The sequence below is a fragment of the Tachypleus tridentatus genome, chromosome 9, assembly GCF_004210375.1.
Source record: "Tachypleus tridentatus isolate NWPU-2018 chromosome 9, ASM421037v1, whole genome shotgun sequence".
Classification (NCBI taxonomy): domain Eukaryota; kingdom Metazoa; phylum Arthropoda; class Merostomata; order Xiphosura; family Limulidae; genus Tachypleus; species Tachypleus tridentatus.
The window spans coordinates 137,182,477-137,210,402 of record NC_134833.1 but is presented as its reverse complement, the minus strand read 5'-3'; the positions used below and the strand labels follow the sequence as shown (position 1 = coordinate 137,210,402).

The following is a 27,926-nucleotide window of genomic DNA, read 5'->3' as shown; positions in this document are numbered from 1 at the left end:
AACGATTGAAACATTTGACAATATGTTTATTTATAGAATATTACTCTGTTTGTAATCAAGCTGTTAATTAATGCCAATTATTAGAATTAGACCTATCATAAGTTCAAGTTTCCATTACATCTTTATTAGATAGGTAATCAAAAATTGTATTCGAAGCTTCTTTATTTGAATACAAATTAAGATGAAACTTTTAATTTGAACAATTTAAATCTAGTTTTTCGTATTTACTTCTGATAGTTTAGCAGACAACTACCCAGACAGACTAGATGTTTCTTGATGGAGATACTGACTCAATCATGCCTTGCACTTTTCAGTAACTTTTAGATTTATGATTTTTCTTTACACAGAAAACATTCATTCATTAAATTTACTTATGTATAAAAATCTAGAAAGTTCTTTAAAATCAGCTTAAACCCTAGATTTATGGACTCATTTAGGCCTGTATTGAACTATTTTAAACTGCATTGTAATTGTGTGATGTGAAGATACGTTTGAGATATCCTGACATTGTTGATTTCCTTGTGGTATTAATTTGATGATGCTAGACTTTCTTGTCTTCAGAGTTTTCAACAAGTCTTAACATAAACTGTGTTCTTCACCTTACTTTCCATTGTGAGTTGTAATAATGTCTTGACAAATTGGACACATAGACATGTAGAATCTTTTTATGTGCTTGCTTTACTTTAACTTTGCATTTAAACAACACTGCATGCTCAAAACAGAAGCTTAACACTACTTTAGTTTTTAGAACTGAATTTAATTTGTTGAATTGTTTTATCATTAGTTTTTCATAAGAAACATTTTTCATGCATCACAAAAAAATTTTAAATATAAAAATATCAGTCTAGAATTGTTGTCTACTTAGTTTAGTTGGTAAACTTTACTATAGTTCAAATGAAAGTTGATTTTATAAACACTAAAGTAGGGAAGTACATGACATAACTTCTTTATCCATGAATGGCACTATTACCCTTGAAAACTTTCTTTTAGCTGTCCAGTCAGAGAGAAAACCAGCAGGTGATAACCGAGACAAAAGCATAAACTCTTTATCAACCAAAAATTCCCCATTATATCCTCGTCAAGATTACCGCTCCACTCTTGCAGTTCCTACATATGTCTCTGAAAAGGTGTGTTTAAGAAACTGGGTAAATATTTATTTTATATTGTATCAGTACACTTACAGCATTGTCAGAGACTATTGTTTAGAATATTTAAGTAAAAATATTGGATTGTTATAAATATGGTGTTTGTTGTGAAGATATTAGATTAAATCATGTGATTAAAAGTGATATGTTTTTCATATTGCTTGTTTAACTTGAATTCAATTTTGTATTAATACTATTTATATAGGTGACATCTTGAGCAGCTTCTAGTAATGATTGTTCTGTAATAAATGTTTTTTTTTTTTTTTTTTCCTGTATCCTTGATATAGCAACTGATGAGTTATAATACCAATAGGTTAATCGGTATATGTCCTGCTGCTAACAATGTCATGTGATATGTTCCTGCAATAGATGATGTGCAACAACAATATTACAAAGTTACTACTGAAAATGATAATGATTTTAACCAAAATTCTGTAAATCAACTTACTTAACATAAGAAAGTGAAAAGCCAATGATTAAACAAATGTCTGTAGTGATAAAAATCAAGTTAAGTGCATTTTTGTAGCAATTTTAGGCCTGCTGGTTACTGATAGTTTCATCAGATTTCACCATTTAAATTACAAAATGTCATTCATTCAAGCATGGAAATAATTTTTAATAATGACAAAGTCCCTTATGCTAAACAAACACCAGAATTGTTCAGTCTAAATCACATCATCCATAGATAACAGTAAACAATAAGACAGTTGCAAGAATAAACAAAATGATAAAAGATGACAAATGAATCTTCATTAAAGGTATTGTCTTTGAACTAAAACAATATTTATTATGGAGAAACTTGTTTATGGCTAGTTGATTTGTAGCAGTGTGTTTGGAATAACACAAAGAAGTCAGGTCAGTCTAATACCTACAATGAGTTAGTGAACCTGTATGATATTAATAATAATGAATTCCTTAAACAAGTTATTCAGATTAACAAATGCTGGTGGGATCTGTATGAACCTGAAACAAAATTTTTCTTTGGTTGGTCTAATACAAATGAGATATACCTGCATGCTCAACAATAATTTACAATTCTTTAGAACACAAGATATCTATGAAAGTTAGTTTGAATCTTAAGTTTGTTTTTCAAGTGAAAAAATCATTAAACTTGTTTTTTAATACCTTTTTAATGTGATATTTTAAATGGTAGATTAAACTAACTTGTATAACAAAATCTGATTTAATGAATTTATTTCACTTTGTGATGGGGAAGAGTTCGTATATGAATATCCTTGAATAAGTGTAGTTTCTTCTCTATTAATCTTAAGCTTAAAAGATAAAGATGGTATTTTTAAATTCATTGAAATTAACATTGAGTTCCATACACTTGTAATATATTTTTTTATATTTTGTGGTCCCTAGAATAATTGTTTAATGTTGTATATCATATTATCCTCCAATTCAGACGTTTTTACTCCTCTAGTGAAGAAAATAACAATTTATGATATGTATGTCCAAATAATTTGCCACAGACACGTAATGAATATTCTTTTTAATTATAAGAAAAATTAAGTTTTTTGTGTTTGTGTATTATATCTAACTAGGTGAAGCATGATTCCATTATGAGTGAGCATTGTGATATTACAGAAAATGAGTGTAATAAGGGTTTTAATGACCTAATTTTTTGCTGGATCAGTACTTGTGTACAATAACATTTTAACTATACTTTGTTTCTGGCACACTGCATCTGACAAGAACTGTTGTTTTATTCCAGAGTTCATCAGACAGTTGAATTATAATATAAGAAGTCTCAATCTAAATGCTGCTTATACCAGATACTTTACAATAATTGAAGGCTTTTGGTGTAATATGGAATTCATGAATTTATATTAAAATGAGTTAGGAGTCTCAACATATTACAGTCTATATTGCCCTGTCTGGTCATTCTTTCTCTGATTACTGTGCACCTTTGCAATAGCTCTACAATGTTTTTTCAATGCACAATGCTTTGTTATGTCCAAAGCATTCAGGTTCTCCATAATCCATGTATTATACAAGGACAATGGTTTTACAGTGCCTTTCAATGATCTGATTACACATAAATCCATAATCACTTTGTCTGGAGACTTGACCATTACATCTTCATATGGATAAGCAAAACTACTTATTTCATTCCCTAGGTAGTTGAAATATGCAGTGTTTGAATGGAAGAATGACTACAAACCTTACTGGTGAGCTTATATTCTGTAAGTCTTGTTTCCAGATGGAGGTATTTCTTGCTTTTATTGTGTACTATTGCCTCAGATGCATGGATTGCTTTTGCCACTGACCTTTGTCTTTATGGATTTTCACCTGTTAAAAGATTCCACATGCTAGGTTATGACTTGTTGCAGGTCTCTATTGGTATGGGCTTGTTAACCCCACTTGATCCATATTCCTTTATTTTCCAATGCCATTAAGTACAAGGGATATCCTTATCTTGGAAATTGTCAGTCCTTGATATGACCAACTCTTTATAATCTAGGTGTATGAAAATTTCCCATAGGAGAGAGAGCTGTTAATATACCCTTCCTAAAGAGATTCAGTTTTTGACGTTATCACACTATTTATGAAGTGTCAATCAATGTCAAAATGTAGTTTTGAAATATTTCATTTCATCACAACTTGGTGATCTACATATTCAAAATTGTTTTTAGCATAATGTACTCAACCATTTATATTCCTCTTATTTTTGCATTTTTTTAGATTTTAGAGATTTTTCCTGGTAGATGAACAATTACCGTATGTCAAGAGAATAAAATGATTTTACATATATATTACACATGAGATATATATTACACATGAGATATTGCTATAATAATCAAATCTTCAAGAAGTTTTTATCAGTTCTTGAAATGACTTATACTAATATTAAATTTTTAACATGAAATAGGGTGATACAAGAGGAAACAGTTTATTAGACTCGGCACTGACATGCAGTAACATTAGCAACAATGATGGTACTAATGCAGGTAAGATAAACTTGTACAAGAGCTTAAATGGCACATTTGTACAAACTTAAGTAACGTTAAACAATGCCATAAGTCTGCTGAAATGACTGAACGACTTATCCTCCAGCATGTGATGTTTATCGTTACAATAACTGGTGGTTTTAGAAGGGTATGATAAAATTATGATGTTTATCGTTACAATAGCTAATGATTTTAGAAGGATATGATAAAATTATGATGTTTATCGTTACAATAGCTAATGATTTTAGAAGGATATGATAAAATTATGATGTTTATCGTTACAATAGCTAATGATTTTAGAAGGATATGATAAAATTATGATGTTTATCGTTACAATAGCTAATGATTTTAGAAGGATATGATAAAATTATAATGTTTATCATTACAGTAGCTGATGATTTTAGAAGGGTATGATAAAATTATAATGTTTATCATTACAGTAGCTGATGATTTTAGAAGGGTATGATAAAATTATGATATTTATCATTACAGTAGCTGATGATTTTAGAAGGGTATGATAAAATTATAATGTTTATCATTACAGTAGCTGATGATTTTAGAAGGGTATGATAAAATTATAATGTTTATCATTACAGTAGCTGATGATTTTAGAAGGGTATGATAAAATTATAATGTTTATCATTACAGTAGCTGATGATTTTAGAAGGGTATGATAAAATTATAATGTTTATCATTACAGTAGCTGATGATTTTAGAAGGGTATGATAAAATTATAATGTTTATCATTACAGTAGCTGATGATTTTAGAAGGGTATGATAAAATTATAATGTTTATCAAAGTATGATGATTTTAGAAGGGTATGATAAAATTATAATGTTTATCATTACAGTAGCTGATGATTTTAGAAGGGTATGATAAAATTATAATGTTTATCATTACAGTAGCTGATGATTTTAGAAGGGTATGATAAAATTATAATGTTTATCATTACAGTAGCTGATGATTTTAGAAGGGTATGATAAAATTATAATGTTTATCATTACAGTAGCTGATGATTTTAGAAGGGTATGATAAAATTATAATGTTTATCATTACAGTAGCTGATGATTTTAGAAGGGTATGATAAAATTATAAGGTTTATCATTACAGTAGCTGATGATTTTAGAAGGGTATGATAAAATTATAATGTTTATCATTACAGTAGCTGATGATTTTAGAAGGATATGATAAAATTATGATATTTATCATTACAGTAGCTGATGATTTTAGAAGGGTATGATAAAATGCAAAAGAAGAATTCTACAGATTGCCTTATAATGCCTCAAACAAATTACTATTTCTTCAGCCATGTCATTTCCTTATTAGAAAGAAAGAAATGAACTGTTGGTGTAAGTTGTAACTAGAACATTAGCAACACAGGTTAAATGAAGAATGTTAACAGTAGCATACAGAATGGCATCATTATGGATAAAACTGAGTATTTTTAGTACCACTGGCAGTAACTCTCTGATAGGAAGTTATAAAAAGAAAACAATAAATGACAGATTTAAAAAGTTTCAAATACTTGACATAGTAATTCTTATTCTGGTTATAAAGAATACTTATAAGAGGACATAATTATGTTACTTAGAAAGAGCTAAAAAAGAACCCAGATTTTACAAAACTCATTCTTTTTTCTATGATTTCAGAATTGAGTACGCTAGCTAATGTGCTGGTTACTATGAAACATTCAAGTAGTGGTCACTCAAACGTATTGACCAATGGAGACTCAGAGTTGAATAGATACAATTTACCAAAGGAAAAAAATGTGATCTCGAAAGCTTTTGACACTATTGCCAAGGCTGCCTTACAACAGAACTCTTCACTAGTTGATGGGGTAAGTACCAAAAAGATATAAATTATTTATTCCTCAAAAATAATAATAAAAAAGTATGTGTATATACTGTTGAAAGCCATAAACATTCTAAATTTAAAGGATTATAGGAAATACATGAGTACTTTAGTTTTTAAAACACTGATGTATAAATCTGAAGAATTTGTGCTGCTACTTCTTAGCCTTTCTTAAAAAGTTGTTAAACGTTTTCACATTTTTGTTCCATTATAAAATTTGCTTGCTATTTCATAAGCCTCTGCTTATGTGAGGAAACATTTATTTTAGTTTTCCATAAATATAGACTATCAGTACTCTTTGTATATTTATTTGTTAAAGATCCTAATATTGTTACTTACATGTCTCAGTTTTTTAATACTTTTTTAAATAGAATTATAATTAAATTTGAAATGCACTTTCAAGTTTTATCAGCAGTCAGTTTTTATAAATTACTAATCAAAATATGGTACATATAGTAAGAGAAAACATTGTCTGCCTGTGATCAGTTGTTTTAAATTAGGGAAGATGCAATGCATTAAGAATGAAAACTGACAAACATGTGCAATGGTACTCCAAAATTAGAGGGTGGAGAGCCAGTGCTTTGGTCGTTGCTAAATATAAAAAAAACAGAACAGTATATTGGTTTAAAATATATTGTATAGACTTGTGTGTGTAAAATAACATTTTATATAAGTAGATCTATTAATACTCTTAAAACTCTACAAGTTATACTATGCATTTGAATTTATTGTGTTTATGACCTCAAAACAAATAATGATTTCCTTGTATTCATTATTCATTGTACTGTATGACACTTTGTGTGTTACAAAGAAATAGCCATGTGCTTTATAATACTAGTTTAATATTAAAACAGTTAAAGAACTGGATAAAGATTATGTGAATTACTGATGTCATGACACTGTAGATGCAGAATCAGTATGTAAAATGTGTGTCTGAAAAAACTTAGCATGTTGAAATAATTAGTTTCATTTGAAGTGGCACATACCATTTACATGATGTGAAATTTAATGCAAAGTCTCACCTTATAGGAAGAACAATAAAAGCAGAAAAACAATCAATTTTTGCTTTGCAATTATCACAAAGTTATTGGAAATTAGAAATAACAATAAGTCTTTAAGATCCATATTCACATACAACCCTAAAGACAGAAACTGTCACAACTTCACATGCATGGTTTATTAAAACATTCCTTTGATATTCTAATATTTTTATTCAAGGTAGCCACCAGCTGTTCTGATCAGATAGGTCTTCACATGGACTCAGATAATGAGTCTTTGTTTGAATTAGAAGGTGAGTTTTTGTAGTATCCATGATTTATTTTATAAGATTTTAAGCGGAGTTAATTAGCAACTTCCATATTTAAACATTAAAAAAAAAGTGCATTCCCATGTCTTGTTAATATCTAACATTAGTACAGTTATGTGCTCAATAAAGAATTACCAGTTAACTGACTGTAATTTTATAAAAGTATAATAATGGTCTTTTAAACAACAACTGCAGATACATTTTGAAACAAATTATCACTATACGATAAATATGAAAAATAATTCCTAAGCTTAGGAATTTTGAAAGGTTTTCCTCCTCTTTATCAGGAATAAAGTGATTGTTCCATTTTTAAAATGATTAAGTTCATTTTTAGTTTTTTTCATCTCTTGTCCCTTATACCTGTCAGAGCTGCCTGTAAATCTGAATGTTTACAAAAGTTTTATTACATTTATTTAAATAATTTAATCCAGTGACTGTCTTTTTTTTGTATGTTAAAACCAAAATGTAGCATTGACAGTAAATTCTTGGAGCATAAAAATAATCTACCCATTTATTTGTTTTAAATATTGCTACTATGATGAAATTATGAATAACATTTGTAGTTGTACAGATAAAAGTTGTTTATCACAGTTTATAAAGCTTACATATTTGCAGATATTCACTCCATTTTACTAATATTACTAAATTTTAACAGTTCTTCCTCCATATAAAGATGCTGTTTGTGAGTTTATTATGATTCCATTTAAAAATCCTCTAATTCTCATGAATGTACAATTTTTTAAAATATTATATCAACATTTATTTCCTTCAAACAGGCCCTCTGCTTCTGGACAGTCACGTAGCATTTAACTTGACCACTCCGAATCCAGGGAGCTCTTTCCTCAATGTCCATTACATCTGTGAAAGTGCTTCACGACTTCTCTTCCTGTCTGTCCACTGGGCAAGGTCCATTCCAGCATTCCAGCTACTTCTGTAAGTATCCTAAAGGAGGATTATTTTGATTGACTGACTTGAAACTATTTTTCAGTTGCAATAAAACAGATTATCTGCTTTTAGCAAGTACTATCGATATTGTATACTGTTTGTGTTAGTAATAACAGATTGAAATAGCTTCTCTACTGGATGAACTGTATAGAATTATGTGATTTTTTTTTTCTAGTAGTGATACAAGTTATTTATATTACAGATCATGGTTTGATTCTCTTCAGTAAATATTTTAAGCATGTCTGTGAATACAGTTCTCTTTATTGTAGCCAACAAGTCCAAGCGACATTAGTGCGGGGAAGTTGGAGTGAACTCTTTACACTAGGATTGGCACAGTGTTCCCAGCTAATGTCTTTAGCCACCATCTTGACAGCAATTGTTAGTCACCTTCAAAACAGTGTACAGCAAGGTAAAACGTACTATTTCAATTTTTCAGCTCAAATAAGTCATTTCTAAAACCATATCGTAAGGTAGAATGAACTATTACAATCTTTTCAGTCAAGTAGATAGATTATTTCAGGATTACTCTTCCAGTTATTATTGGCCATCTTTACATACTATTACATATTAGTTAACCCAGTAAATTTATTAAAACCTGCTTATCTGCTGTCTCATTACATATCTAAACCAAATATAGTCTGGTTTATTTCATTTATAACATGTAGATAAAGTGAAGCTGTAAAAGAAGCCAATATGTGACATACAAAAGTACTATGTGTCACTCTTGTTTTCAAGCTTCGTTATCTCTGTCCCTAAGCAAGGTATAGGCTAATACTAAATTTCTTGAGTCCATAACTTATCTCTTTACATGAAATGCTATTTCTCTTATAGTTATGTCTGTAAGATTTGCATGCTACTAGCTTTGAGCTAATTTACACCTATATTTATGTGCTTGATGAGAATTGTGCTGATGCATGATGACATCATTATGTGAAAATAATCCTCTATCAATAGGAGGGCAACACAACCTCTAAGTGCTTTAACTCCCCATATACACTTACACTGAAGATATGATAACATTTCTGAGTGGTTGAGGAAGTTTGCATTTCTCTATGAAACTTTAATTTTCATTTTCTTTAGCTTTAGTTTCAGAAGTTTCAATTTGTTTGTAACGAATTCACAAATGACAGTGACTTGTACCTTATCCTGTGTGAGTGGTGATGTTACAGACACAGTTATTGTTTTTACTTATGGCTTCTAGAGGTTGTTGATTGTTGGGGACATTGTAACCTGAACATGTTGTGGGTTACCATGTGCATACTGGACATCCTACTCCAATCTCATCAGCTGATGTTCTTTCTCCTCAGTTAGAACTATGAATTTAACCTGATTTGTTTTGGGTAGTGGTTTAACCTTCCAATCTCTTTCCAGGTCTCATTCTCAGGATCTTCTGTTCATTATCTTTTACCTTTGTCTTTGAATATTGCTTGTTTTCACTCTGTGAACCCAGTTCTTGAGGTTTACTTAGTTTTCATCTTTGCTTCTTATTAGGGTTTATGTAATTTCCTTTCTCTCACATCTGAATGCCTCATCCCCCTTGAATTGATGACTCTTTTGGTTCTGTCTTGCAAACATTATTTTTTTCCTATCTAAATTTCCTGTCTTTTGTATATATTTGATCTGTTTGGGAATTAGACCCCTTGCCTTCAATTTCAGTTTCTGATTCTCCATTTTTACATTTTTGTCTTTTTTTTTCCAACCTTCCTGTATTCCCTCTCCTCTCTCCACCTTTTGTCTGAATCATTCCTCTGTGCTATATGAGGATTTCCTGTAAAAGTTTGTTTCCTTCTATTTGCTTACTTAACCTGTTCTGTCTGTCCTACATTGTTTTTCTGCTGTTGAGACTTATTAGGTCAAGTTACAATCCTCATTACTCTACATTTTCCTCCTTGTGTATGTGGTCTTTGTCAGGCTCCCTTTCTTACCTCAGACATCTTTGATAATATTAATTTCTTACCAGAAACTTGGATTGTAGTTGTATAACTTCAGTCCTCATTATTTTCCCAGGATTTTTGGTTCTTTTATTCAACCTCTCCATTTTACTCCTGTTCCTCATTTAGATCAATTTATCTCTAGCCTTACCATTCTAGGTTCCAGGCCCTCCTACTTTTCTCATCCTCTTTATCCTAACATCTGGTTTATTGCTCTTTTTGTCAGTGGCTACCCTGTCTTATCCCACACTGTGGGTATTTCTGTTTCCTCTTTACCAGCATATGATCTCATTTTCTGCTAACAATTATTTTTTTATTTTATTTCCACTTCTTTTTGCTTCTCTTCCTATTTCTTTTTTTTTCTCCCTCCAACCCTATCTATGGTCTTTTTCACCTAATTTGCAATTCCCATGGTCAATGTGTTTACCACCTTGCTACATATCCTTATTTACTTGTTCTCTATATATTTTTCATATTCTACCTACTGGACTCACATTTTCCAATACCTGACTCTTCTCTTCAAAATAGCATTAGCCCCTTTTGTATTCTTCATGGCCTGAGTCTGTCCTTCCTTTTCTTGATCCATTGCCTTCTGTTGCCCCAATCTTAGGTGGTATTCTCATTTCACACCTCCTTGTTTTTACAGGAGGCTATATAGTTGTGGTTACTTGTTTAGATACCTGAATCCTTTCTCATGCCCACTCAATATGTGGGTGCCTTTGGGAATTTTTTCATCTCTTGTCTCAGATTTTTCCTCTTTGCCTATGAGATGTGGAGTATCTGGTCATCAGGATTTGCACTACTCATTCTCGTTCTACATGAAGGGTTTTATCACATTTTGGGACTGTGGCTTTCCTGGAACATCTCAGTGTTTTAGCCATGCACCTGTGTGTCTCCTCCATTGGACATTGCAGATCCAAAGGATTCTTTCTCAAGTTCCATTGCCCTCATTTGTTAACCTCTCCTTGAGGAATTGTCATGGTGACTGTACTGTACCAGTACTACTGTTCTCTTATGAACTCTCAAACTAGTTCTATCTTTTCACTGACATTTTCCTCTTGGTTTGAGATACTTCTCTAGAAAATGACATAAATTCTGGCAATTTAGATGGAGGATGAGCATTCACTTCACATCAACATTCTTGAACTCCTCATTGTTTGTTGGGCATGTTACCATTTCTTGCCTCCTATGGTGAACCAATTGGTCACGTTCTGCTCCAAAACATCCATGGTTGTTTTCTCCATCTACTATCAAGGGGGGCACTCAATACAGGGCCCTTTGGTTTCAAGTATTGAACCTACTCTTCTAGACTCATTCACATTGGATTCATTTTGTTGCCTATCACATGCCTGGAGCTATGTACTTTGTGGCAGACTGCTACTCTTGGCTGGACCATACTTTATCCACAGTATAATCTCTTCAACCCCAGGTATTTTTTTTAGGTTTGGTCTCAGTTGGGAATGTCCCTCATAGTCACATTTGTCATCCCTCTTGACTCCAGTCTTTTTCTCTTGTAGACCTTTTATCTTTTAGTTTGACTGTTGAGGCTTTCAGTTAGGAATGACCTGACCTTATGTTTTTTGCCTGTTCTCATCTTTCACTCCTCCTTCAGGTCCTTGATTTGATACATGATACTTCTCCTTAAATCCTAGTGTGGTGCCTCTTTAACTGGCTTAGCTTTAATTTCTTCTGTTTCTATACTTGATGTTCTGATTTCCCACATCTTTATGTACACAATGTCCCCTCACTCTTGCTTTTTCATTGAGGAATGTCATCTCACCATTTTCACATGTGTGATTTGTCTGGTCCATCACTGTTTGGGCTGAACTCTCCAACCCTGTAACTTTTCTTCACACTTCTATCAAAATCACCCTTTCACTTTGTCTGTCTACTTACGACAGTGATGGTCTTTCATTGATCCATCTGTCATTTCCTTCTTTCTAGTTATAATACTATGCTCCATCTTTCTGCCTCTTTTTTTTTTTAATTAGCTATTCAACTACAGTTTGTTGGTCTCTGTCATTGCTGGTTGTTGGGTGGCATTATCTACTAAAGTGTGTTTTCTCCCCTTGTATTCTTCACTCTGTTCTGCTTCTTCATTGACCTCTTGCCCAAATTCCATACCTGAATTGGATTTTAATTTGGTTTTGCATGCCACATTGAATCCATTGGTTTCTTGCTGTTTGTACAATATTTCTCTCAAGACTTCTTAACTCCTTCTCACCTGTGATTGTTGTCATTTGGATGTCTGTACTACTGATGCTTCTCACACCCTCTTCCACTTCACTTATATTCTCTCTACCTAGACTGATCTTTCCTTCCTAAGATGTCTGCTGCTTGAGAAAGTAATCATACTTTGTGTCCTGTCTCTTTTCCTTCTATGTTTCACCTATATGATTGTTCAGACCTAGATATGCTCCTGTGTTTTGTTCAGGCTTTTCAGTGTTACTTATCATGGATTTCTACTTTTCTGGATGTCCTTGCTACTGTCTATTCCTCTCCTGGGATTCTTTTCTTCCACCCTTACTGAATGGGTCATCAGCTCCTCTGGATGTGAATTTTCATAGGCTATTTCACATTTCATTTCATCAGATTCATGATCTGTCTTACTCTCTTGTTTCCCACCTTCATCAATTCTTGGATGAGATACCCCAGGCAGACATGTGAATGACTCCCAACATGTTCTTCAACTCACCAATTGTCGACAAGGGTATGTATGTTTTTTCTCACTCCTTTCTCTTCCTTCTATCATTCAATATATTCCCAGGTGGCTGATGTTGCTTCCCAGGATATCCTTATTGCCCAAATCTACATTGAGCTAAGGATATGGAAAATATTCAGCCCATCTGCCCAGAATTTTCCAGTGCCCACTGCAAGATGGCCGTGTTCTGTAAGACCAGTTGAGGTATCCTTGTAACATATACATTTATTGATTTGTCTGATCCAGAATGAACCATTTTCGTAGACTATCATGGAAAAAGCCAACAGAAGCAAACTGACTGTAGTCACCCATTGCACTGTAGCCAGTAATAGATCTTTCTGGTTGGTGGTCTAATAGGAATTTGGGCACTTCTTTGGGTTTTATCAACGTGAATATTCTCTTATCTTTTTCAAGTGGACCATGGGATGCCCTTGGCATTTACAGTTTTTAGCCACTGGAACGGTGAACCATGGAAGATCTTCACTGGTTGGGCTTATCATAATATAGTGAGAGGTGAGGTAGTGGTGACACTGTGAGTGTAATATGGGTTACCTCTCAAATGGCTATTGTGTTCTCTTCCTGCAACCATAGTCTGTTCATTAGATTCTAGTTGAGCAAACATCATACTGTCTGATTGTGCTTTAACCACACTGCACATGTTGGCTCAGTGACCACTTTGGTGCAGTTGCTTGGTTGTTCATGATCACGTTCAACCCATTCCTATAATACTTTTACTTTTCCCTCTCTTTCATCTTGGGTAATATTATACCTCAGCTGAGATGAGATGTGGTCTTCTACAGGTATGCTACTATAGAACCCATGCACTTGGGCATCATACTCTATAGGTCCCTTTTAAGTGCTTTCTGAAGGAATCTTATGTAGGTTAAATTTTGCACAAGCCTCTTTAATATACATCTCTTGTTGGTGTAGGGCTACTTCTGCATGATGATGTCATCACATACCACCACATTTCATGTTATTCACATGAATTTAGGTGAGAGTTAGCTCAAGGCTAGTGTAATGCAAGTATCATAGACAAATGCTTGAGAGAAATAACAAATCTGTGTTTAGAGAAGAGTATATTTTGAAAATACATTTTCAGATTAAGAAAAATTCTAACTTTTTAAGTTGTTTTTTTTTCTAAGCAGCTGAATAAACAGCCTGAGTTTCAAATTTCACAGTTTTTGTTTTTCCATTAGTAATTATACTAGCAAATGAATTTCCTTCTCAGTCAGTGTTATGGGAATTTACATTCTGCCTAAAACCTATAAAAGAAGACACTTAAGCTTTCGTCACTGTCATCACTTACTTTTTTTATATATGTTGTGTGTCAGTTTTCATAGTTTCTCGTATGTTGTCAGCTTGTCTCAATTTCTTGACTTTCTTCAGTGTCTGTGTTAAATGTGTTCCCAATTTATCTCAGATCTATAAAAAAAGGATTTGTTGTCATCATTGTTCTATTTATTTTTATGTCTTAGCAAAGTAACATAAATGTTTTTCTTTTGTTTCTTCTTCTTCCAAAACACTTCAGTCAAATGCCTTTCCTTCATTTCACAGTGGATTGACTTGATTCTTACTAAAGTTATACCTTGGTCCAAGTTTTAAATTTGTTGAGTTAGGCTTTTTTAAGAATTTTATGAGGTTAAATGTCCAACAACCAGAAAATACATACATTTTGGCCCTTATGTGGTTATATTTACAGTAACCAAGATGAAAATTGGCATAAATATAGATTTTTATGTACCCAACATACTGATTTTAAAAAATAAAGGTCAGTTTGCCCAGTGTTTAGTCTTTTTCTTTTGAGTGAGGCAGATCTCACTAAAAAAACATAATTTGGGGGTTTCTGTTCAATTACTAAACTGTATTATGACCAATTTTTGTGGAATTTAGTAATACAAAGATACATTTCCACATCTCCCATACATTGACAAACAAAAATGGTAGACTTGTCCATTTTTAGAAATTATAGATGTTTTTTTTTGACATTTACTCTTCCATATTTCATCTATTCATGGGAAGTGCTACAAAGATACTTTTTGTAGGCCCCATACATAAACATGCAACAATGTGGAATATGCCCATATTTGATCATTTTAGGGGGTCAAAAGGTTAAATAAACCCATAATTTTAGAGAGTTTAATTAGTTACTTAGCCTTGTTTGGAGTTTCATACAAATATACTTTTTTACAGGTAGCACATGTTGACAAAAACTAAAAATGATGTCAAAATTGTCAGTGTTTTGAATGCATGGCAGAGACGTGTTGCATTTGTCCATAAATGTTTACTTTTTTAAATTTGTTGAAAATGTTGTTTTGTCAAATTTATTGTTTCTTTGGTGTTGCTGGGATCTCAATTACAGGACTCATGGGATATAACAAAAATTTCTAGTCTCTGTCTCAACATCAGTATAGTCATCATCATTGCTTTTAAATAGACAGTTTGAGATATTCAGAAATAACGTGGTTACAGGCTTTGCCCACCATGGAGGCATATCTCTATAGTTATAATTATCATTACCTGGACACTAAAGATAAGATGCTTATTTTAAGGGATCCTGCATTATGTATGCCAGTAGACAAAGTTCTTAATTTTTTTTTAAACTCATAATTTAGACTTTGTTGGTCAAGTAAAAGATATCCAGTCAGCAGGTTTACATGTTAACTCCTTAAGCTATCCAGAAATTTTTTTCACCTTTATCAGAGTTGAAGAATTGTTTTCATCTCCATAACTTTACTTATCATTGCCAGAGCTACAGATTTACATCATAAGTTCTACTGCTTAATGTTGTCAGTGTTGTTGTAAGATTAACGTTTACCTCCAAGTTACGTAAACATTTCTTTATAACTTAATTGTTAATGTTAACATTTTAGTCCATGTATTTAGTATCCTGCCATAGTGAGATAGGAAATTATTTTGCTTTTATTACAGCAGTGTTGTCCCATCCATCATTGATATAACATAGCTAAATTACACTATTGATTTTGGTGTTCATCTTCTTAAGTCTAAAAGGAGTCATGGATTAACCTATGCAAAGATAAAGCCTTTTCCTTTCTTGAACTTAGTTCATATGATGACCATTACATGCAAGTTTGGGTTAAATCACCATCTTGATAATCATCTTCTAATTTTGTACATACAATGGGATTTGTTCATCATCTTTTTTGGCTATTTATATTCATCTTCAGAATAATGTTCTTCACTGTCATATTTTAGTAATGTAAACAACCATTAACTGATAATCATCTATAGAACAACATTCAACATGATTAAATCCTTTTCACCAGTGTCTAAACTTCTGCCATGAAGTTTCACATTAGATATGATGGTTTTTTTATGAATAAAAAACATTGTTTTAATAATTGAGCAATATTGTTTGTTTTTTTCTCACTAGATCGTCTTTCTGCTGAAAGAGTGAAACAGGTTACAGACCACATCTGTAAACTCCAAGAGTTTGTGAACTCTATGCTGCGTTTACAGGTTGATGAACACGAATATGCTTACTTGAAAGCCATAGTGCTGTTTAGTCCAGGTAAGATATTTTAAATTAAGCCTAAATCCTGTAAGACAAACTTGGCAACTTATGTGAAAGGAGATTAAGCCTATAACTTATCAAAGAAGTTTGACAGTTGTGTTAATGATTACTATGCATAATACAATATAAAACTTACATTGTTGAGGGTGTAATTTTTTGTTTTCTAACTTTTAAATTTTATTTTGAAATAACTAAATTTATAAAACTGTAAACGTCAACAAATAAAGGATTTTCATGTGACATCACTCATTCATGTAACTTCTGTTTATTTTATCTATCATATTGCTAGTGAAGCAAACAACTGCAGAAAATAATGTAAACCACAGAATTTGAAAAAGTAAAATGTCAGAGACTGGGAATTATATAAATTGATATAAGAGATGGATTGAGAAGTGATAATGTTTTCATAAAGATGGTCATCTAGTGTACCCATTCACAGAACTCTCTTCTTAAGAAGATGCTACAGATGAGTTGTCACTCAGCATTTTTATATAATTGGGAAATGGAGTGAATTAATGATATTATATGCCAAGTTTGTACTGTAAAAACAGGGTGAAAGTGAAATTTTAAAGACGTCTACCTAGCTATCTGTTCCCAAAATTTGTGGGTCTCTGTCTCATGTTCCCATGGCACTGACTCCTTATATGAAGATTTTGTACTAATTAGTGTTTTATTATTAGTATTAGCACACTTGGAAAGAGCTTAGCTTCTTAAATTTTTAGTTATGGATTCACTTCAAAATTATTTATATTTTTAAACCAAACATTCCCCCATTACCAACTGTACTGTTCTTACCATTTTATGTTAAAAAAAAAAAGTAAACGAAATGTATTATGTGCAGTTTATTTAATTGTGTTGCATTTATGTTACACTTATATATGGCATAAAGTGATGAAGGTTACTTTATGTTACATTTATATATAACATGAAGTGATGAAGGTTACTTACTTTGAATGAAATGAGTACTCTTTACTTTCTGATGATTTCCTACTCCATTCAAGTTTTATTTAACAAGATATCTAATTCTGAGATATTTTATCTAAACTTTGTACCAGATATAATGCTACCATGTACATGCTTAGAGCTGCCACTGTAGCCTGCAACATGGTATTTAAGTTTTTTTGGTTTTTTTTCTGATGTCACACTAATATGTTGGTGAAAGTAATCTAAGAGAGTTTAAGTATATTACCATAAAATAATTTTGGAGAGAACCACATTGTAATAGTCCATGTTATCAGATTCATTCATCCCTTATCTGAACTTAACAATAGTTCTGTAGTGTAGTTTCTATTGTTATAGTTTCTGTTATGCCATCATACATCCTCCTCTATTCATGCTTTCCATTATCCAGTATGCATATGCATGGTTGATGGTTTTACAGCTCCCATTTCAACTGCATAATCATAGAAAAACCTATAGGTATACCATCCAAATACTTGATTTTGTGTGGAATAATGTTAATTTTATTCTCCAGGTATCTGAAGTATTTGATGGTTGAATATATATGTTGTGGAAGCGACTAGTGACACTTTTCCAGACAGAGGTCCTACTTGGTTGCATTATATACTATCATTTGGGACATATGGAAAAACTTTGCTACTGACTTATGTGTTAATCAATTTTCACCTATTATGATATACTTCATTTTGCAAATGACACCTGTGGTATGACTTGTTGCAGATCTCTTTCTGGGTGGTCTTGGTGCACCAAGTTAATTCATATTCCTTTTAATGTTAATGCCATTAAGATGTCTCTGTTTTGGAAATTCCAAATTCCTAATCAAAATATTTTTATGGTCTTAGTGTATGAAAGTTTTATGCCACAAAAAACTATTACATATCATTCCTAAAAGTGGTAAGTTTTTGATGTGATCACACTACCCAAGAAATGCCAAAACAATGTCAAAATGATGGGCTTATACATTCCATTCCACTACAATTGCAAAATGTTACTAGAAAAATTATATAAAAGTATTGGTTAAGAGTTTTAGAAATGGGGAATTTGTGTTTTCTGCAGAGGAAAAGCAGTGTAGCCCTTTAGGTGGAATTTAATTATGCGTATGTTGAGAGCTATAATCCATCATTAGTTGAGTTGGTGAATGCATTTCAGTACACATGCTGAACCTGGTTAATTTTAGCATGCCTTGAATGACTTGTTAGTAAAACCATATGAACAGTGTTAATATAGAAGTATCTTCATCAATTAAGTAGTTATTGTTTAAAAGTTTGAAGATGGCTTGAATGGGTAATGAAGAAAACTTTATTATAAATGTACAGTGTTTTAACAACATTATGTCATCATTAGGTACCTTAATATTGTCACATCATTGTACATTTAGAGTAAACTTTACTTTATTACCCATGCTGTCTTTTATTTTCTAAAAATTGGGTTTCTTGTCTCGAAGGTCATTGTTTAGTTGTGATTTATACACCTTGCTTACCTCTGACCAGAAGCTATTAATAATTTCCCAGAATGTAATACTTTTGGGTATAGTGTAATGAAAAAAATCCTTTCCAAATTACAAATTGTGGTATAACTTTGTATAACACAGATCATCCTTCATTACCAAGTGCCCGACAAGTGGAAAAGTTTCAAGAAAAGGCTTATCAGGAACTGAGGTCATATATTGCACAGACTTTCCCTGAAAACAGTGATAGGTTTGCTAAGTTACTTCTCAGGTAAAATCTTATATCTTTCAGGAGTAATATTTTTTTAAGAAATCCTGCATTTAAAATGCTGAGGATATAAATTTTTTCATGAAACACAGTCATTTGCAACACACAGAGATTAATTAAATTCAGAATGCAATATGTAACCGACACCTACATCAGCAAATCCAAATAATTCAGATGATGATGTTAACATAACTAAAAGTGACATCAAAACATAAAACTGACATCAAGGTAGAAAATAATGTGTAAATACTAACAGTGAGGTTAATATGCTAGCATAACTAACAATAAGACTAAAGTGTTGAATGCACTAATGGTAAAGCTGAAAACAATGTAAATGTTAATAATGAGGTTAATAAACTTAAATTGTCTAGTGTTAATATACTAATATAATTAATAGTAAGTTTAAAGCATTAAAAATTAATAATAAAGCAGAAAATAATGTGTTAGTACTAGCATTACAATTAATAAACCCAAATGATAGGAACAATGAAGCTCAAACAGCAAAGGTACAGAAATTAGGTAGAAAACAATTTATAAATATTAAAATGGAGGTTATTAAATAATTATAACACCAGAAGTGAGTTTTACTAGAATACACAAGTATTACTGCTGAGTTTTAAAATCACAAAAATGTTTAATTTGTATTTCCTGCTAATTCAGGGCTGAAATCAGTATTTTGACTTTTAAAAAGATAATTTTTAGTGTGCTTTTATTCAGAGCAACAATATTCATTTTCATTTATCAAAAATAGTTAATTGTATTTGAGAAAATTAATGAAAACGTTCACATCAAAATTATAATTTTTTTTATATACTACCATACCATATTTAAAACTTTAAATGCTAGATTTACATTGGTCTGAAACTTGTGTGTGTAAATATCTTTATAGAGTTATGTTATATACTGAGAAAAAAAAATAGTGAGATTTTTTTTCAAAAACTACATGTGCAAGATTTGCCATTTTTTCTTTCAATGCTAGGCTTCCTGCTCTGAGATCTTTACAGCCAAATATAACTGAAGAACTGTTCTTTGCTGGTTTAATAGGGAACGTTCAGATTGACAGTATCATTCCTTACATCTTGAACATGGACTCTAGTGAATACACACCTGACATGGGTTAGTATCATTTCAAAGCCTCTAAAATCTTTTAATTTGAGTTAAAACCTCAACAGAAACAAGTAAAATTTATCTCATTTTTTTCTGCATATTTTAATGTTTTTGGTGACAGAAGCAGGTAAGCTATAGTTCAAAGTAAACACTTTTAAGTTATTTTGTTGTTTTAGTATTTTACTAACCTATTCACTCCAAATTTGGCTGTATTTGCCTGATATAGTCTCCCCAACTAATCACCTTTACATGAAATATGGAATTGGCTGATATCATATTGGGCATTTGTTGTGAGAGCATGAATATATGAAGTATTGATGAAAGACAGATAAAATGCTAGCACTAATTTTGTTGTTATTCATTGCAACTGGAAATATTTTATGATACATAACTCTTTGGATAACTGTGTAAGGGTAGCACATAAACAGTTATTTTCATGCTATGCTTTCTGAAACCATAATGATGATTTGTGATAATGACACATTCATGTAAATGCTGTTTTAGAAATTATTTAGTTATAGCTTCTAATAATTTTGAAGCCACTAAAGTACCGAAGTACATTAACTGGCTGGTAATTACTTAAACATTGTCTCTGTTTCCTCCTTAATAATCAATATGATATTGGCTTATTTCCAAAGTATCGAGGATCTCACTATATTTAATGAAGTCATTCAAGTTAAATATTAATGCTATCTAAATATGCTCATTTGTTTCCTTCATTACCCAAGGATAATTATTATCTACTTGATGTACCATATAATGGTGAATCTTAATGACTTTGGTCTAATTAGAAAGTGCACTAGCTTTCTCTGTGTACCAGCATGGCCAGATAGTTAGGTCCCTCAACTCATAATCTGAGTGTTGCAGGTTCGAATCCCATCACACCCAACATGCCCACCCTATCAGCCATGTGGGCATTATAATGTGACAGTAAATCCCACATTTATTGATAAAAAAAAGTAGCCCAAGAGTCGGCAGTGGGTGGTGATGACTAGCTGCCTTCCCTCTATTCTTACACTGCTATATTAGGGACAGCTAGGGCAGATAGCCCTCATACGGAATGAAGGTCTAAATTCTTTCTATCTGTATAGTTTTTGTTTTTTTTTATCCTATTTGGATGTCCTTTAGTTTTGACATTTACTTTTAATGATTTTGTTAACTTATGCATTACATATCTAGCTTGGGTAATTTATCTGTTTTTTGTTTTAAGTGATTCTGAACAGCAGGAAGAATAGTATATTATAGGTATCTTAGTGTGTGCAGGTTTTATTTAAGGTTCAATATCCACAACTCTGTCTATTTTTATAACTAAGAAACTGAAATACTGATTTTTTGTAGGCTAATTAGAATAAGAACGCCTAAAAAACTAAAGCAGGTGCACAACACTTTTTATGAGAAAATGTAACTAAAATCGTGAAAAGTTAAGGTACTTATGAAAGCCAGTGTTAAAATTATGATTTGAGATCATATTTGAACAGATTTGACAAGTTTGTTCTAAAAACATTTTTATATATGAGTAATAATGTTTTGGTTTCATATATTTGTTTATCTCTAAATTTATAACAGATTCGAATATTGTTAATCTTTATTAAGTTTGTCACCTGGTGTTTATCATATCACTGTAACATTAATGTGACATTTTACTTGTTCCAAGAGTTTAAACATTACTGTGAATAAGATAGAAAAATTAATGTGGAAAGACATTTGATTTTTATCTAGACAGAATGAAAAAGTGATACCTCTTTTAATTATCATAATTGCAAGCGAGAACCTAGAATTTATTTCAAACCACATATGACAATTTGATGTAAATAAAGTATGGTATAGTAAAATGTGAGATGTTCATTATATCAGAAGTAAAGATTTTTCTGATGCTACATTTGTATTCATAAAGAATACTATATTGTAGTTTGAAAGTGATGCGAATGTTGCATCATAGGGCATGTTTTCAATGCCACTGTTGTGTTATTTGTTTATGGGGAAAGTAATCTCACATTAAACATGAAATGCTAATTAGAATTATAGCAAATGAAACATTATTTCATTTCTGTTTAAAAGCATGACCAGAAAGAAGAAGTAAATAAATGTAGTAATAACTTTACATACTTTAATATGTGAAATTACAAAATGACAAATCAGGACAGTTTTCATGATTTTGTAAAATATATATATTTCACTTCACATGTACCTCTATTGATGAAACTTATTGTGATGAACTGTGAATATGAAAGATCATAATGAAACTTTGTAAAATGTGCAGCAACTGCCTGTTGTGGAGACACAAGTGTAGAGGATGACATTTCAAAAGTTTTCTGTCTTTTGTCTTCAGGTCAATGTGTGTGTGTAGGTGTTGTCGGTCTTTTATAGTGTCCTGGTGGATTTTGGAGAGCATGTTATGATTGGTTGGATTATCAATGTTTCTCTCCACAATCTGCCAGGACACTGTAAAAGACTGGTAACACCTACACACGCACTGACCTAAAGACAAAAGGCAGAAAACATTTGAAATGTCGTCATCTACACTTGTGTCTTCACAACAGGCAGTTGCTGCACATTTTACAAAGTTTCATCATGAATACTTTGCCTAAAGAATCTATCAGAGATCGTTCTTCTAGATTCCATAGTTTGCATTCAAATCTGCAAATTTATCTGGTGCATTTTTGGGGGGCATGGCTGTGTTATGAGAGAGACAGTCAAGTCCCTCCATTCAGTTAGAATGTCTAACAGTTTGGCAGTAAGTGCTATTGACTTGCTGCTCTCTCTCTCTGGTTTACCAGATCAAAATTAGGAACATATTTTCTAAATGCAGTTAGTATGGGTATTAAAATTTTATTATAATCAAAGTTTTAATAGCCATACCAACTGTATTTAGAATACATTTTTTTTAAAACAGCTATTTGTGTTTGTCCCTGAAGAAGAAGGGCTCACCTTTCAAAACTGCTTGGGTTATGTAGTTGTTATCATTTTGTATCAAGACTTATTGAATCCACATGTTTTTCTGACATCCTGAATGTGGAGTAGCAGAAGTTCTTCTGAGACATGATCATGTACAACATGTATTCCACAAAAAGATAAAACAATTGTTTCTATATGGTGTATACAGAGTTAACACAACATGAAAATGAATCTTGTGCAATGTATTCAGGTAATAACTACTTTGTTTTCTTTGTATTCCAGCATGAAAGAGTGGAGGTCAGAGAAGCAGGTCAAAGCTCCTGTACAGCACTGAACCCCTGTTTGTAGTTTCAACTATCAGTTCGTTACAAGAAGGGTGTCAGACATGTAATATATATATATGCTTTTTCTAAACCTAGTTCTGTAGATTTTGAGATATGTTTCGGTGCACTTTCCATTCCAGATACAGAATAATTGTCAGGTACAGAACAACAAAAGTTGTGATTTCCTAAGGCTAAACTTCCTTTAAAAACTAGTTAATGAAATAAATAATGAACTTTGATGTTAATTTTGTAATCTAATTTATTTGTAATGTAGTAATCTTTATTTAAACTATGTGGATGTTGACTTGTGAACCACAGCTTGAGTGGATAATATATAGACAATTCTACTGTGTCAATGAACTCTTTTTCATTTCAACTGTTTATACAATAATATTAAACATGAAGTACAGGTGTTCATTATACTTATAAAAATAATATAATTATGTGCAGTCAACAGTAGGTGACGGGCCAAATGTTTAACATCAAGAAAGCATTTTGATAGATATGTATAGATAGACATGTATCGTTACCGTTATTTTACTAAAAGTTATAAATGAGATCTTGGAAACATGGTACTTGTTTCTTACATTTTGTGATTATTTTTTGTTATACTTTAATTCATCCAAGTATTTGCCATAGTCATAGGTCTTACTGAAATGTTTGCTTGTCATGAATTTCAGTGGTGTTTAAAAATTTGGTATGGTTTTTTTGTAAAACAAATGCATCCGTTATTTAGCGTTATACGTTACGGTATGTTTAAATGAAATGACTGATTAAGCAATTAGACTGGAAAATATAAAGAAACTTTCCTGCCCTACATGCTTTCCAGCTGAAAGAATACAATACAAGAAAAGTTTGAAACATTCTGATTACACAAAGGTTGATGCACTGAACATAAAGCTCATCTTTATAACAGAACAAAGCATCATGTTAATAAAATGATGCTAATATTACCATCAGTAATGAAACTTGCTTGGTTTGAGAATATTTTGAAGTTGCATGTGGTACTTAAAATGCCATTAAAGACACATGCATAACATGTTTTTGATTAGGATATAATTAAGTACAAAGTACTGCTAAGGTAAAATTCATGCACTCCAACATGGAAAAGTTATCGTTAAACTAACTGCGAACAGTCAGCATGTAACTTGCTGTAGCAAAGTAGAGAGTTTTGTGATGTTAAATCAATGGGTGCAAAGTCAATTAAAATATTGTTAATGTGTATTATATGGAATTTATAGAGATATTTTTAAATTCCATTTATCCTTTTGAGAGTCACTGACTTTACTTAGATAAGCATCAGGTTCTAGAAAAACAATACATTATTAAATTTGTTCACTCAGTTCAGTGGACGTACGCCAACCTTAAAAATTGTTACAGTTTCTTGGTGTCCATCAAGAATCAGTATACCTACAAAGCAATGAAAAAATTGTTAGAGTTGTGTGATAACCACGTTGTCTGTATATAAGGTTTGTCATTCCATTTGTAGAAAGAAATTAGTTCTGTTCTTTTGCTTGTTTTTAAGTTAAGAGGCGTTTTCTGCTTTTTTTTATGTGATATAATCTTTGTTAATATAAAATGAAAGTTAAAATATAGCTTTTGATTAATTGAGATGTTGTGCATTTGTTGAAGAAAGTGTAGGTAATAGTTTTTGGGCGTGGATGTATACCGTCTGTGTCAGTGATATAAGTTGGTTTTTGCATTACAGTTAGAATTTCTTTTTCTGAAGTCAATGTGTTTCTCCACTTTAAAGGTAAAACCACAAAGAGTTAATAACTTGCAAAATATTCATATTTAAATAAAATAAGATTCAATACATTTCTTTCAGTAAATTCTAGATAATGGCCAAAACTTTTCTGTCTGTTTTGAGTGAAGTGATTTGTACTTTGCTTAGAACATATCATTTGGCCAGGGGAATCCCTCAGTTGATTAAAATCTGTCAGTGACACTGAAAGAGATCAGACTTTTAATATATTTCTTTTCACGAATTTCCTCTTCTCACATGTTAGCAAAAATTTATGTCTCACTTTTCCCTCTGATTTCAACTCTCTCTTTCTTTTAAAAAATAACGATACAAAATAAGACATTAATTGAGATGTAACATAAATGTCATTGCTAACAGACAGCCCAGTTGCTTTGAATCAAAACTTCCCTTACATAAACCATACCTAATAGATAACCTTGCTTGAGTCATCTAAAGTTGAATCAACACATATATTGTATAGAAGTCCTGGTTGTTTTTTATCTATATTTTTATAAGAAAGAACTTTTTTACCAATTTACTTGAGATTCTATCTTAATATAAAGTTGTTGAAAATATATTTTATTTTTCCCCCTTAATAAAAAGTTACATGAAAAGAACTAGAAATTTATTAAACAAAAGTGTAAAAGTAATAATAACAAATTACTCTACATTGTGTATTAATACTTTTGGAAGATGTTAATTCAGGTTGACAAAAGCTTGCTGTGCTCTTCTTAATGTAGTGTGGTTGATTTTTTGAAATTAATTACTGAGCTCATGTTTACTTGTGTAAGTTATTACAAATCATTTGTGTTTTTTTTTTTAAGTGTTGATATTCTGGAATGGAAAGTGCTTTAATTTTGAAGTTTTTAATTTTTAATTTTTTTTTGTAGCTATCCATCCCGGTTTTATTTTACTCGTTATAAAAGGGTCATTTGTAAATTGAGTATCTTTAGAATTTGTTGAATGTATGTGTAGTCCAGCCTTTGATTATCTTGAGTTCTATATAATGTTTGATTTTTGTACAGAATATACCAAAATTACAAGACCAATTACTTCAGAACAGATTTAAGTAATGTTTTGTTTTTTAATATTTCTTTTAAGAGATCACATTTCTTAAAGCAGAAGAAATTTTAGTTTGTCATTGTTATACACAGTTCTGTTAATTATCTCAAGTATGGTAAAGAAATGTAACTCGCATTAGTTGTTGAAAAAGGAATTTGTCTTTGTTGTTCCATCATCTGTAAGTCTGGACACAAAAACAAAGTTTAAAATTTCAAACAACAGTATTTTCTGTTATTTTCTCTTAAAAAGTTTTGTTCACAAGATGACAATCTCAGGTTCAGTAGATTTCATCAATATGATGTTACTTTGTTTATACAAAAAGTCTGGCTTTGAATTACTAGACTGGTAGGTGGGTGATACGAAGATTTTTTTTTTCAAATTTCTCATTATGTGATAATATCAGTAAGATATATTTGTTAAAAACAGAAATGTACTTCAGTGACAACGTAACCAGGTGGCGTTTTCTACTGATTCATTATTAGTCAATTTCAAGTTCATTGCATATTCAACGTTTTTCCTCCATGAGTCACATAACCATTTTCAGAAAATTTTTCTATAAGATTTGTTAGAATCTTACTCTGAAAATTTGTCACAAACATCGTTAAAATAATTAAATATTTATCATTAAAAGCACTGAAATCAGAATAGTTGCATTGTCCGAAGTGTTTACTGTTTTTTAAAATTTTCACTTGCTAGAATGTTAAGGCCCTAGAAAAGTCATTTATCTAACAGTTGAGGTTGAACTGGGTAACCAGATTGTAATTCATGTTATTGTTAGCCCAATTTAAATTACATAAATTCAGTGTACCAGTATTAGTATTTACTTGCGTGAACTGTTTTAAAAACATAATCTACAAAACACACATTGCCTTCCTAAACCTATTTGGAAAAGTTTGCAGTTGAAGTTAAAGAACATATACAAAATGCTTATATGATTAACGCCTCAAGCATGATAATTAGGCCTAAATGCCTCTTATCGTTTGTACCCAAGTTTAAAAGTTCAGACCTGAGTTATTTTAACATTACTGCTAGTTTCTGAATGCTTTGGAAGTGATGTTAAAAACTGACGAACGTTTCTGTTTGGTATGGTTGTCAGTATGTGTAGGTAATGGAACCACACATAAAGTAAATTATTTGTGAGACTTTTCACTTTTTCTGTACAGCTTGTTTCTTCCAGCCTGGTGTATTTGTAGATGATATTTGTCACCAGTTGTTACCACTGGTCTGAACAACTGGCGACCAGTGTAGTTCGATCTAATTGTACAACATGCTGTAATTTATACACAACTTCTTAGCCTGTGATTCTGGATTTTTATGGAATAAAATATAGAGATCATATTTGAAAGAACTTCCTGACTTACTTGTTTTTCAATCTGAGAAACACACACACACACACACACACAAAAATAGAACTATGAAAAAAATGAAAGTGTACCTACATCTGTAATTACCTTTAAAGAACATTAAATATGATACAACCTGGTTTTCAATATACTAACTGTACATGAAGTTTTTTTTTACATATTATTCTCTATAAACCACAATAAGGAAGAAATACAAATATTAGTTTTAAAATTATAACTTAAAGACAAAACTAGCAGGCATTCTTTCAGGCATAAAAGCAGTTTTTAAATAATTTCTTAACAAAATATACACAAAAAGGACGTTTTTAACAAACGACTTGAGTGGACAAGAGGCCGTCTGCTTTTCCTGTTGGTGTATTTCAGTAATTCTGTGTGCAATAACCCTTT

The 27,926-nt window shown here is 31.5% G+C and overlaps 1 protein-coding gene across 6 annotated transcripts in view; it reads left to right on the top strand.

The window, feature by feature from the left end:
• Positions 1 to 27,520, top strand: part of LOC143226462 (nuclear receptor subfamily 2 group C member 2-like) — an 80,764-nt gene extending 53,244 nt beyond the window's left edge. For 4 of the 6 annotated variants that reach the window (XM_076457462.1, XM_076457459.1, XM_076457461.1 and 1 more), the window contains 10 exons: positions 991 to 1,145; positions 4,021 to 4,099; positions 5,750 to 5,937; positions 7,170 to 7,242; positions 8,034 to 8,190; positions 8,472 to 8,611; positions 16,229 to 16,366; positions 18,921 to 19,047; positions 20,024 to 20,160; positions 23,329 to 27,520. In XM_076457462.1, coding sequence (XP_076313577.1) covers positions 991 to 1,145; positions 4,021 to 4,099; positions 5,750 to 5,937; positions 7,170 to 7,242; positions 8,034 to 8,190; positions 8,472 to 8,611; positions 16,229 to 16,366; positions 18,921 to 19,047; positions 20,024 to 20,160; positions 23,329 to 23,333 — 1,199 coding nt within the window. In that variant the 3' untranslated portion in view covers positions 23,334 to 27,520. The remainder of the gene's footprint in view (positions 1 to 990; positions 1,146 to 4,020; positions 4,100 to 5,749; positions 5,938 to 7,169; positions 7,243 to 8,033; positions 8,191 to 8,471; positions 8,612 to 16,228; positions 16,367 to 18,920; positions 19,048 to 20,023; positions 20,161 to 23,328) is intronic. The other 2 variants (XM_076457464.1, XM_076457463.1) reach the window with 1 other exon arrangement.
• Positions 27,521 to 27,926: the final 406 nt, after the last annotated feature.